At 43.6% G+C, this 13,928-nt stretch overlaps 1 protein-coding gene across 1 annotated transcript; it reads right to left on the reverse strand.

The window, feature by feature from the left end:
* Positions 1-4,287: 4,287 nt before the first annotated feature.
* Positions 4,288-9,708, reverse strand: LOC128462176 (GMP reductase 1-like). Its single transcript, XM_053447475.1, has 8 exons — positions 9,613-9,708; positions 8,476-8,595; positions 5,951-6,034; positions 5,698-5,871; positions 5,541-5,622; positions 4,949-5,080; positions 4,585-4,744; positions 4,288-4,468 (listed from the first exon to the last, which is right to left on the reverse strand). The coding sequence occupies exons 1-8, from the start codon at positions 9,706-9,708 to the stop codon at positions 4,288-4,290; spliced, it is 1,029 nt and encodes a 342-aa protein (XP_053303450.1).
* Between the last annotated feature and the right edge of the window lie 4,220 nt (positions 9,709-13,928).

A 13,928-nucleotide genomic window follows, 5' to 3' on the forward strand; every position in this document is an offset into this window, starting at 1 on the left:
TTGCAGTAGGTTCCAAATTGGGTGAAAAGCTTGATATTCACAGTTTCTCATTTATACTGACATCCTTCCTGACTCTTTGTTTATTCGTCGTAGCAGCACAGCCAAAAAGCGCAGAAAGGGCAGGAAGCGCAACAACAAGCAGATGATCACTGAGACACCATCACCGTCATCAGCAGACAATGAGGACCAACCTGAGCCGGAGCTCAGCAGCAGCGACCCAGAGTCTGTTGAGACGCAGCTCACTGCCCAACACCGGACAGACAGTCGATAATACTGACACATTCACTCTCTGCCATTCATCACACTGTTGTGACTGTGGTTTATTTCTCATGTTAAAGGAGATATGACCAGTCAAAGTCAGAGAACCCCTAAATAATAAACTTGGAAAGCCAATATCTCCATTAATTAGGAGGCTTGTTGAACTTGAAATTGTCACAGTAACAACATGTCACAGCTTGTAAACAGATTTATATTTTTTTATTACATTTTTATATGTGAAGAACTGTTAAGTGTAGTTTGTGATACAAATATTACCTTTTTCTGATTGAATTCTGAAGACATGTATTCATCTGTACTTTTCCTTCTTCCAGATGATGCGCCAAGACTGCCAGTTGGTGAGAGGTCACAGAAACTCCCGTGTCTCCAGTCAGACGCCTCCAGCTCTGAGGCGACTCTGTCTCAAGGAAGCTGGTCTCCCAGGGAGCTGAGACACCAGATGTTGAGACTCCTGCTGGAGGACATGGCCAGTGACGAGGATATCTTCAACTGTGTGAAGGTACGAAAAGTGACATCAACCAGTCTCTGCGAGTTAGTGGTAAAAATCCTGAAGGGCAGACAGAGTGGGGCTGAGTTACACCTCATTGTAAAGTAACAGAATACACTTATATTTCAGACCTTGAGGCTAATGTTGGTCCACGACTGTTGATAAGATCTCATCAATACAATTCCTGGATCCACCTGTGCTCCAAAATGTTATGGTTTCCTCCTTGGGTCACACAAACGTTCATGGAAATCACTTTAGTAGTTTTGGATGAATCCTGCTGACAAACTAACAAAACAAATGAAAACATACTCCTCCTCACCTCCTCTGTTCTCCGTTTCTCAGGAGAAGCTGGAGAGAACTCAGAAGAGCTCGTCTCCCTACCTGAGGGAGTTGATGACGGCTGTGTGCAAGGCAGCAGTGAAGGGTAAGCTCTCCACCATCCGGAGCAGACACTCCTCTGCTCTGCTCCAATCGCACACCGCTGATTACAATATGTACTCTCTGCCGAGCGAATGAATTTACTCTGCCTCCTGCTTCACTGTGCAGGAAACACCAACTGTCGAGTGCACGCGGCCCTCCTTCAGAAGAGAGTGCCTGTAACACTCGAGTACCGTTACTCAGAGAGGGAGCAACAGATACAAGCTCTTCGGGAACTTCAGGCGCTGATCGTCGCCCTCGATCAGCCTCCGGGTAAGTTCTGCATCAGAGTTCACTCCAAATGAAACTCACACATGATCCTTTTTCTTCTTTTCTTAAGAATAAACTGTGCAACAAGTTCTCAGTTGTGATCAAACCAGTGTAACAGATCACTCTCACTACAAGGTCCATTTAGTAGCTTCTCTGGAGCTTTGCTTCTTGTCACATGATTCTCATCAGCAGAAGAACTTCGCCTTGTTATATGGAATTGTAGATTTTCAGATTTCCGTTTATTTTTTAAGCAATTTAAGGACATTTGGAACAATTTGGTTTAAACTTTTAATCTCAAATTTGTTCTCCACTGACATTAACTTAATTTGGTAATTTGAGGAACATCACTCCGACTCCAATTCCCTTTTGCAAAACACAATGCCGTCTTCAGTAATTTCTAAACCATCACATTTAATGTTTCCTATCTAGATACAAATCTCATTAATTGAATTGATAAGATTAGGAATTGGTCTCACTTCACAGAGCATGGGATTTATTTCTGTTTCATCACAGCTGAAACAATAACTGACATGTATTTGTTCTCCAGACCTCCTCCGGATTTTCTTCCATTGCATGTATGACAAGGACGTCAGTTCCAAGGGCGCGTTCTGCAAGTCGGGGACGAGCAATGACCTGGCCGATCAGCTGGGTAATGGCGTGGCCCTCAAGACCGTCACGGCCTTCTTCACCTGGCTGCGGGAGGCAGAGTCCCAAGATGATTGAAGAGAGGAGACCCCCGGGGGACAGGGCGTAGCAGAACTACGTCCTTACAGCAGGACGACAAGTTTACGTCTGGAAGTTTTTCTTCCTATTTTTTCTTTTTTCTTCCTTTTCTTTTGAAAAACATAAACAAAGACAATAAAAAGTATTTAAAAAAAGCTCGTTCTCATGATTTGTTCTTTCCATGGTTTGGTGCTTATAGGGGATATGACTCAGTGTGTCTGTGTGTGATGAACTGAGACAGTTGTATTGTGTTGGAAGTTGCCGTAGCATCGTCAGAAGACCTGTGTGATCAGACCAGGAGAAGCAGCTGAGCGAAGAGCTGCCTTCTCTTCAGGATCAACGACACAGGTTCCACTCGTTTGGTCTGTTTAGTGGTCGAAGCCCAAACAGTCAAACAGCACTGTGTCGTTGAAAGTGTCTCAGCAGCTGGTCGCCTCATATATTTCTTATTTGTACCATCTTTTGTATGTGTGTATCTAGGTTGTGTGTTTATGAAGCTATGACATGTTGGAGTGTTGTCCGGCATAATGTGGTCACGTGACCACCAGATCGCCCAAAACACACCCACTGTGAACATGGATACCGGAGACTTATTGGTTGACTGGTGATTCAATTACTTGACAATGATTTAGTTTATGTCCAAGCAATAAATTTGCATTGATAAATATGACTGTATATAATTGTTTAACAGGTATTTTCCAGAACTGAAGATTAGACCCAAAACCCTGAAATATTAACTTTACAATTAAATATGCAAATGTTGTACAAATGTTTTTTTATTGCTACTGTTGCTTTTCCTCAGTGAAGGTTAAACGCTCATGCTTCAGGATATGAGTTCTCTGTCAGTGTGTGTCTGTGCGTGTGTGTTCTTAAGGGGTTTGCTTTTTTTACTCTTGAAACAAGTCACTTGTGTTTACAGATACAAAACGGTTGTCTACCACTGCTGATCAGAAGAAGTTTTTTTGTTGTGTCTCATTAGACAGAGGTAAACAGATGTTTGTTCCACTTTATTTCCCATGAAGGTTTTTACTGAGGTCGTTTATCTATATTCACAAATATTGATTCAGTTCATGTTTGTCATGATTTTAATTTGTCAAATTGCTTCAATTGTTTCTCTGTGACAAGAAGTTAAACACTCACTGAACCTCAGGCACAGTAGTATTAGTAACCAACCAGTTTCAGTTGAGTTAGTTATAGTTAGATAGTTAAATAATTCAAACTTAGCAAGTTAACAAGCTGTCAAAACAACCAACATGTTTAAACTCCAAGAAAACTGTCGGTTTGACTCAGATGTGACTCTATAGCCGCATAAACCATCTGAAATATACTGAATGTGTGAAACAGTTGCTCATCTTCAGGTTCCTCTGACTCAGATGAATCATCCCGACACAAGCATGCAGACATAAAAAGACACATAAAGAAAGTCGAATGTGGTGGTGAAAATGATTTGCAGAGCTCGGAGAAGCTCCGAGTAATGATCAACACGAGAGGTGAAATCAGCAGAGGGCTCTGCATGCACTTTATTGCGACAGGATGTTTTCTCCAGTGACAATTAAAGGGCGGCGTTTCTGGGATCTTGCACACATTGATTGAAACATTCCTTCCAACCGAACGGTCCACGGAGACGTATCAGACTCCTGCTGCCGAGTGTGTTTACATGCAAAGTGTTAGCTCCCATCCTTGATATGCTGTTACTGTAGAAATGCTCAGGGTAAACGAGTCTTTAGAAAGATATCAGAAGTACACATGCCTCAGTGGAGGGTTTCATGTCCCTAGGCTGTTATAACTGAAACATGACATTTGAACATGACCCATTCAGAAATGAAATCAATAGCACATTATGTCTGTAAGCATGTAAACACACTCGCTGTAGGTTTAAGGGAGGTGATGCCTCTGGGAGAAAGTTTCAAGTCAACCTGCAGGAAAATAACATTCATGACAGCAGATATCCTGAGTGACAGCGGTAAGGTCATTGTGTGTGTGTGTGTGTGTGTGTTTCTCCTCCTGAATGTTACACCACTGTCCTAATATTGCACATTTGAACTCTGCATAACACATGTACAATGCATATTACGCAGCCTTATATGTGTGTGTGTGTGTGTGTCTACAATCCGCTAAGTGAACATGTGGCTTGACTGTTGTGTGACACGGATGAAGGTGGTTCTCCTGCTGAGCTCTTTCAGCTTGGCGGCGCCCACGTAGGTGCAGGTGGAGCGCAGCCCCCCCAGCACATCACGGATGGTGTTCTCCACGTCTCCCCTGTACGGCACCTCCACCGTCCTCCCCTCAGATGCCCTGAAGGAAAAGGAGGGAGACACACACACAGAACTCAGGCCCAGTGAGTACAAGTCTTTGTTGAATCATCAGGATGAATCAGAAACTCGCAGCATCTCCAGACACCAGTGTCTCACCTGTACTCAGCGACCCCGCCCACGTACTTCTTCATGGCCGTGTCGGAGCTCATGCCGTAGAAGAGTTTATACTTCTTGCCGTTCTTCTCGATGACCTCCCCGTTGCACTGGTCATGGCCGGCGAGCATTCCCCCCATCATCACAAAGTCGGCCCCGGCCCCTGAGGAGCGGAGGCATAGATAAACATATTCTCTTAAAAGCTGAGGCTCTTATATTGATCTAATCTATGGATCAGGTTAATATTAGTTTATTATTACACTATCTTTACCTGACTTGAACATAGTTGATATTTTTGACAGGTGACTGATGCCCACCAGCAGAATAAGAAGCTTTAAGTATAGTGTACTTATTATATATACTCTACAATAATACTTGGTTTTTGTACTTACAGAGATGATGTGTCCTTTCAGTCCATGGGCTGAGTCTGCACACTCTATGACAGCACTGAGCTGTGGGTAACCCACTCCGGTCTTGATCCTCGTCGTGCACACAGAACCTGCAACACACACATTGGAAAAGTCAATCTTCAGACCACTATATATTATAATAATAATAATATGTACTTCACGTACAGCACCTCATAATCAAACCAGTGCTCCAGTCTCTCTGTAGCAACCTGAGAGCTGTACCTCTCACCCTGAGAGTGGAGCATGGACTCAGTGACTCTATAATGCGTATATATGCTAAATGTGCTGTAAGAAGCACCTGGAGACTATAAATTAAAAAGAGAAAACACCAGGAGGGGCAGCACTAAGTGAGGAGGTTACCGGTCCGAATCCCAGTTTGGGCCTTTTTGTGTGGAGTTTGCCTGTTGTCCCAGTGTCTACATTGGTTTTCTCCGGGTTGCTCCCAGATTGGGGTCAAACTGTTGGACACTCTAGATTGACCCTAGGTGTGTGTGTGTGTGTGTTTTTCTGTGTGGACCCACTCCTCAGACTATGATCAGATGCACCCACCTGGCCCGATGCCCACTTTGATGATGTCGGCCCCGGAGAGGATGAGCTCCTCCACCATCTCCCCTGTTACCACGTTACCGGCCTGCAGAGGCACAGAGGACGTTACAGTTCAGCACGCAGCTCTAACCGGACACACAACCGCCGGCCTCTCTCTTACCATGATGGTGTGTTTGGGGAACTTCCCTCTGACCGTCTTCACAAACTCCACAAAGTACTCGGAGTAGCCGTTGGCCACGTCCAGACAGATGTACTTGAGGGTGGGGACGGCTTCCACGATGGCACACAGCTTCTCCAGGTCTGCGTTGCTGCTGCCGGAGCTGGCCGCTAAATGCTGTGAGGAAGAGTGGAAAAGATCTGTATAAATGAAATGTGCACTCTCAGGTTCCTGTAGAGACGTGGGCGACTCTCACCTCCATGCATTCTGGATGAGCAGCAGCAAAGTTCTTCCATTCCTCTACGGAGTAGTGTTTGTGAATGGTTGTGAAGAGGGTGTGCTGCAGAGAGACAGAGAATATACAATATTAAATACAGTAGAAATCCCCCCTGTATGTTGAAATAAAGTGGATTCACTTGGTCTGATGTTTTCGATCACATCTTTATAAAACACCTCATAAGCTTCACACTACAAACCCTATGGGGGGGAATGTTTTCTGAGAGAAGATCCCAGATTCATTCACTAGACTGGCACTCAGTAGAGCTCAACAGAGCCGTATAGGTTCATCTCTGATCCATGCAGCTTCCTTCTAGTAAGTTGTGTGGTTATTGGTCCAGTAGTTTATTACATAAACCTATTGACTGACCAATCAGAGATGAAAACATAACCTCCTTGGCAGAGGTAATACAACCTCCACCCATTTATCAAGGAAATGTCACCAACATTAATAATTATTAGAAACACAACAGGAAATTAGTAGTATGAAATGTTTCAAGAATATCTAAATAGTTGATGGGTAATTTTCTGTTGGTCGACCTATCAATTCATTTATTAAAAGCTAATTTCCCCCTCCTACTTAGTCAATAGGGTTTTTATATCGTGTTTTATTTGCAATGTATAAAGTGGTTTATTTTTGTTGTGCTGGTTGTACATCAAATTGCACTTGAAGGATATTAAAGATTTTCTTTCATGGACAACTTTAGTTAATCACAAGCTGCACAAACAAAGCAGGAGCAGCAGAGGAACCCAGCAGCCAGCAGGGGGCAGCCTCAGGACATCACAGCAGACTGTGATTCTTGTAAGGGGTCCGAACTGGGTTATTCTCTAACAATAGGTTTTTAAAGCATGTTAAATCATCAAGTATCTAAAATCCAATAATATAAAAGTATTTTTTAAGTAAGGCTGTCAAATATATGTATTAATAAAATATAAATATTTTCTCTGAAGTGTGTATCAAAAGCAGCATAAAATAACACGGACACGCACACGGTAATTTGTACATCTTGTTATTCTGATTAGTTCCTCATGGCAATCATCAGGCGGTGTGGCCTAGTAGATAGAGAATCAGTTCTTCAACCAGAGGGACCCGGGTTCGACAAAGTTCCACTCTTTGAAATGATCTCTTAAAATTGGCAGGATTTCTCCTATTAATTGCAAATTATCCTACACTATATAAATTTAAATTAATTAAATATAAAAAAAGGAAAACATTTAATTTAATAAAAAAAACAAAAAAACAATGCGCAATTCCTGCGCAGTAGGCTTCTGCGCAGGATGTGCGCAATGGTCTTCTGCGCAGAAGGTGCGCAGTAGGCTTCTGCGCAGAATGTGCGCGCGCAGTTTCAAATTTTTTTTTTTTTTTTTTTCCCCATTTAATTTAATTTTAAAAAACATATATTTAATTTGATAAAAATCATAATTCTCCGCGCTGGTTCAGGGGTAAATGATGCTGGTCTTCACAGGTGACTGACCTTCGCAAGCCTGAAGCCGCCACCCCCCCACAGGAGATTATGTGCTTGTGTGTGTGGCCGTGGCGCCTCCTGGTTCTTCCCGGCACTACACTGCCGGTGCGAACAGCAAAAGTATTTACCATGGGCGAAGAAAGGAGGCGGAGCGCTTTTCACAGCGCTTCTACCTCCGGTGCGTCTCCGGGGTTAGAGGATGATGGTGAGATGTTAATGTATTGTTTTACATTGCATGTGTCACGTCATGATGAATCAGTCTCCTATGTCGCCTGTACCAGGAGCCGCCCCTGTCACTGGTTATCTTGGCTCGCTGTCTGGCCGGTAACCAGCCGTCCGGACCGCTCCGTGAATAAGGAGGAGGAGATGTTTCTCTACTTGGAATGCGGCCACTTTATTTCTCGGATCTACAGCAGGAGCAAGACTCGCATCACCTCTAGGTGGTCCGTCACTTCTCGTTATACACACTTTTAGCATCTTTTCCCACAATGCCCAGGTGCACTACGTCACACACTACAAACATTCCTTAAAGGGGCAGGCCATACCTGCAACGCAACAGCTCTCCGTCTCATACAGATGGAAAGAGAAAGCAGAGAGGGATTTTTACACACTGTCTGATAAAGATTCTGACAGTAAAGGCAAGGGGTAGTGATGGATAAGGTTTTCTTTAACAAGTTAAGTCTTTCATTCTCACTTTCCACCTTAAAACTATGAAATTAACTGAAATATGAACTAGTTCAGAATTTAAATGGTGAACTATGACCGTGAACTATTCATGTTTACTTGTATGAACTGAACTTTGAACTAGTTCATGAGAGGTGTGAACTTGCACAACACTGCCTACAACAGAGAACAAGCCTCATCCCACAAGTGAGCAGATGTTTTACTGCTGCTAGGACGAGGCTTCTAATTCATGTATTTCCCCCCGGCAGCATTCTGGTTTCTGCTTTGTGTGGAAGGGGACACGCTGACGAATGCAAAAAAAACAACAACAGCACAATGAAGCTGTTGTTTATTTTATTTCTACCCATTCACTCACTTGGCTGAGGACCTGCGCCATCTCAAACGTCCCTGTGGTGTCCATGTTGGCGGCGATGACAGGGATGCCGGTGTACGTCTGCTTGGAGTTGCGGAATGTGTAGGTCCTCTGAAGGTCCACCTGCAGGCGAAGAGAATAAAAAAAAAAAAATGTTATAAACCTTTTCTTCCTTCGCTTATCATGTATTCTCTTTTTTCAATGTGACTGATAGTCAGAGAGGTCCTGAACACAGGCATATCAGTCTCTCTCAGAACTTATTGAGCAAAGTGTTTATATAGTACTTTGAAGTATCCAGAAATTAGCTACTTGAAGCAAAAAATGTGTGAATTATTATGTAAAAACCGGACGTATGCCCACACGTGTTCTTCCTCTAACTTCGAGTACTCCGTAGGATTCTAACTACAACTCTTTCACTTTTCCTCCGACTCTTGAGGTGAGTTCGTCACGCGGTGTCGTTTGTTGTTCGCCGGGCGCACAGATACACGGATCCGGTACCAGAGAACACGCAGGGGCCGCCGGGTGTCCGCTCCTTTCCGCCTCTCACGCTCACTCCAGCACCGGCGTGTGTTGTTCTCCTCCATGCAGATTCATGCCGTGTGCGTGATGCCGACACGCCGAGCAGCAGCGACTCCGACCCAGGAGAAGGCCCCTCCGCTGCAGCAGAGAAAGGTGAGGCCCCCGGGGTCGAGCATTACCTGAGCTCCAGAGCCCTCCAGCTCCCAGCCCGGAGCCGGTCCCCCTGATGCCCCTCACAGACACACCTACCTCCCTGAGTCTTGAGGTGGAGGTGTGGTCATCACTTTTTTTTTATTTCATAACCATAATAGAACAACACAACCATTCACCTTTCAAACCTCTGTGATCCAAGATGGCCGCATGTCTTTTGTCTCTGTCAGGTGTCTGTCTTGTTTTATTGTTTTTATTTGGGATTTTTTAGGATTTTTTAAGGATTTTTTAGGATTTTTGTGCTGATGAACGGTCAACTCTCAAAGGTCTGTGGATTATTCATGTTTTTGTCTGCTTTAGAAGGCTGCTCTGCCTCTTATGCTTCGGCCTGTTCCTTCTGATTGTGCCCTGAGTTGCTAGCCGTAGCCGTGGCCTGTTCTCAGCTTCTTGGAACTGTGAGGTGTGATTGACTTTCTGCCTGTTGCTGCTGTGGTTGGGCTTGAGATTGTTGCTAACAGCAGCATACAGCAGTCTCTTGTACACTGCCTTGGGATCCGCTTCATCCATTCTGGATTGCTTTTGAGGCCTGTGCCACTCACCCTGCTCTGCAGCCTGAGGCCTGTTCCATCTACCCTGCTCTGCAGCCTGAGGCCTGTTGCATCCACCCTGCCCTGCAGCCTGAGGCCTGTTGCATCCACCCTGCCCTGCAGCCTGATGCCTGTTCATCCACCCTGCACCGCAGCCTGATGCCTGTTCATCCACCCTGCACCGCAGCCTGATGCCTGTTCATCCACCCTGCTCTGCAGCCTGAGGCCTGTTCCATCTACCCTGCCCTGCAGCCTGAGGCCTGTTCCATCTACCCTGCTCTGCAGCCTGAGGCCTGTTCCATCCACCCTGCTCTGCAGCCTGATGCCTGTTCATCCACCCTGCCCTGCAGCCTGAGGCCTGTTCCATCTACCCTGCCCTGCAGCCTGAGGCCTGTTCCATCTACCCTGCCCTGCAGCCTGAGGCCTGTTCCATCTACCCTGCCCTGCAGCCTGAGGCCTGTTCCATCTACCCTGCCCTGCAGCCTGAGGCTCGCTTCATTATCCTGCTCGGATACACCGTTTCTTGCCCCTGGTTTTCTCTTTGGGACTGAACTCTGTGCTGGTACTATGTGTTCTCTTTTCATGGTCCTCATCGCCACTGTGATTCTCTCGGATTCTGGGTTAACCTGCTACCATGGGGAGTGCACATCAGGTATTGTGCTCTCTCCTCCAATCATTCCAAACCCTGAAACCAATAACTTGCTCAGTGAACGAAGTGAACAAGTGCTGACCCATTCTTATTTGGATCCTTTTGTCTTTGCACAATGGTTATGTCTTGTTTGCACCTCTGTCCTGGAATCAAACTTTTTACAGTCTGATAAATCTCTTGTCATGTTGCATGCTAGATTACACTCCAAAACAGAAACACCTAGCAACCCTGAAATTAGTAGGAAAAGATTTCTGTTGCTACTTTTACTCTTGATTTCTGGTATCCAGCCAAATCCTGGTCCTGGCATTGCTATTTGTAACACACCTGCTGAATTTAAGGATAGGACCGGGCTAGGTTTAATACATCTGAATATTCGTAGTCTGCCATCAAAGATTGATATGCTGCATATCTGGGCAAAATCAACTGATGCAGATGTCATTGTTCTGTCGGAAACGTGGCTCAGTAAATCTTATTCTGACAAAGCAATCGCCATCAAAGGGTATAATGTATTTAGGGCTGACCGTCCTAGGAAAGGGGGCGGGGTTGCAATTTATTGTAAATCAAAATTTAATGTAAATGTCCTGCAGTCCAAATCAATCAGTAAACAGTTTGAATTCTTAGCCATAAAACTTGATATTTCAAATGGGTTTTCCATCACTGTTGTGGGCTGCTATAGACCCCATCAGCTACTGCTGAAGCGCTAACTTCTCTGAATCAGCTATTAGCTGAACTGACCTATAATGAAATAATATTAACTGGTGATCTAAATTGGGATTGGCTAAATTCTAACTCTGATGCCTTCAAAGATTCCTGTGTTTCATTGAATCTTACGCAGCTCATTGAAAGCCCCACACACCGAAATTTGAAGTGTCCAGATAAATCATCTTTAATTGACTTGGTCTTGACTAATGTACCACACAAGTATTCGATGTCAGGTGTTTTTGCAAATGATATTAGTGACCACTGTGTGATTGCTGCAGTCAGAAATGCCAAAGTTCCAAAATCCAAACCTCGTATTCTGATAAAACGTAATATGAGGGCCTTTGTTGAACAGGCGTTCTTCCGTGATTTATATGATCTTAACTGGGATCGTATTGAATTAATTAATGATGTAGAGACTGCATGGCAATTTTTCTCTGAAGGTTTATCTTCCCTGCTTGATAAGCATGCTCCCTTCAGAAAATATAAGGTTAAGGAGAGGGATAATCCCTGGTTCACGCCCGATTTAGCCGATCTACTGCATAATAGAAATCTTGCATGGGCTAAGGCCAGAAAGACACAGTCTGAGGCAGATAAACTTATATTTAGGCAACTCAGAAATAGTTTTACCTTTCTTATTAAAAAAGCAAAATGTAGCTTTTATCTCTCTGCAATAACGAAAAATTTAAACGACCCTAAAAAATTTTGGAAAGTGATCAAATCTATCTCAGCCACTGAAAATCATAGCGAACTCCCACCCTGTATTGTTAATGATGCTACCACTGTAACTGACAGGGCAACTATACTTGATTGTTTTATTACTCATTTTTCTGCCTCTGGCTCCTTATTCTCTCGGTCTTCTTCCACGATTGCTATGCCTGCCCTTAATATTGCGTCTTCTGCCCCAGATGTTGGAAACATGTCTCAAGGCCTTATCCCTGCTGGTCAACCTTCCTTTGTTTTTAGGTTGTTTTCAGTGGAAGAGGTCCATAGAGCTCTTTGCTCTCTTGATATCAGTAAATCTGCAGGTCCAGATCACTTGGAACCATATTTCTTAAAGTTAGCAGCTGATTTTATTGCCAAACCGCTCCAATATCTTTTTAACCTCACTATCACCACAAATTGTATTCCTGAAATTTGGAAAGTCGCTTACGTCCTTCCCCTTTTGAAAGGAGGGGACCCTACTTGCTTGAATAATTATCGACCCATCTCCAAGTTGTCCATCCTGTCAAAGGTCCTTGAAGGTCTAGTAAACAATCAGTTGAAAGATTTTCTCCATACTAACAACATTCTCTCCCCATACCAATCCGGCTTTAGGAAACAACACAGCACAACTACAGCCTCACTCAAACTCACTAATGATATAATAGACTGGCTGGATCAAAAGAAAGTGTGCACAGCTCTCTTTGTTGACCTTTCTAAGGCCTTTGACACAGTGGATCATTCCATTCTGAAGCAACGCCTGCTTGATATAGGTTTATCTGAGCAGGCTGTTGGCTGGTTTAATAATTATCTGTCTAATAGAAAACAATGTGTTTGTTTTGAAGGCAGCTCATCCACACTGCTAAATGTCTCTACTGGTGTGCCACAGGGCTCAGTTCTTGGCCCGATTCTGTTTGTTATTTATGTAAATACATTGGGCAGTAACGTCCCAAATGCCAAATTTCATTTTTATGCTGATGACACAGTTATATACTGTTGTGGCACCACTCTTGCCGAAGCCCTTGGCAACTTACAAATTGCTTTTAACCTTGTGGAAAATCAGCTCATTGAACTTAGACTTGTCTTGAATGCCGCCAAAACCAAACTGATGATATTTTCCAATGGCAGAAAAGTGCCTGTGTCTCCACCCAGCATTTTGTCATTGCAAGGGTATGAAATTGAACTTGTGAACTGTTACAAGTATCTCGGCATTTTAATTGATGATCGACTTTCTTTTAAACCACATGTAGAAATCTGGTAAAAATATTAAGAGTGAAACTGGGATTCTTCTTCCGTCACAAATCTTGTTTTTCTTTTTTTACCAGAAAAAAGTTGATTGCTACCACTTTCCTCCCTGTACTTGATTACAGTGATCTCTTATATATGAATGCCCCAGCAAACTGTCTGCGTTCTCTAGACACTGTATATCATGGTGCCTTAAGGTTTGTCACTGGTTGTAAAGCCCTCACTCACCGCTGCATCTTATATGCTCGAGTTGAGTGGCCATCTCTGGCAGCACGCCGCCTTATACATTGGCATATTTTTATTTATAAAGCTATCTTGGGTCTGCTCCCCCACTACTTATGTAAGTACATCTTTAAATCCCAGAGCAATTACTGCTTACGTTCAAATGAGCTTTATTTATTAATTATGCCCAAAGTACACACTGAATTTGGTAAGCACTGTTTTAAGTTCGCTGCACCTGCTGCTTGGAATGTACTGCAAAAAACCCTAAAGTTAAAGGAGCTCATAAACCTTGACACTTTGAAGACTCGTGTGAGAGAAATTAGAGCGGCTTCATACCACACTTGTTCTTGTTTTGGTGGGAATCCGGAGCTTTAGTCCTGTTGCCTTATCTTAAGGGAACAGGGAACTTATCTTGTTTGATCTGTGTTATGTGATTTGTGTGTGTCTTGTGACTGTTTGACATTTTGTATGCTGCTGTCTTGGCCAGGCTTCCATTGCAAAAGAGGTCATTGTATCTCAACAGGACCGACCTGGTTAAATAAAGGCAAATAAAAAATAAATAATAATACCTTTTTATATATATATATGTAGCAATTTTAACACTGCACAGATACATAGAACTTACTTAGAAGTATAAATAAAGCCAATGTAGAGTCCAAATCATATTCAAATGTACATGTTCA

The sequence above is a fragment of the Pleuronectes platessa genome, chromosome 18 (genome assembly GCF_947347685.1).
Source record: "Pleuronectes platessa chromosome 18, fPlePla1.1, whole genome shotgun sequence".
NCBI lineage: Eukaryota > Metazoa > Chordata > Actinopteri > Pleuronectiformes > Pleuronectidae > Pleuronectes > Pleuronectes platessa.

What these genes read in the sequence shown, in the direction of transcription:
- LOC128462176 (XM_053447475.1), bottom strand. Translation starts at nt 9,708, where the DNA reads ATGGATGAAGCGGATCCCAAGGCAGTGTACAAGAGACTGCTGTATGCT. An exon ending in ACAGCAGCAACAGGCAGAAA is followed by an intron (nt 8,596 to 9,612) that starts GTCAATCACACC and finishes CTTCGCCTGCAG; the next exon opens with GTGGACCTTCAGAGGACCTA. An exon ending in CTCATCCAGAATGCATGGAG is followed by an intron (nt 5,872 to 5,950) that starts GTGAGAGTCGCC and finishes TCTTCCTCACAG; the next exon opens with CATTTAGCGGCCAGCTCCGG.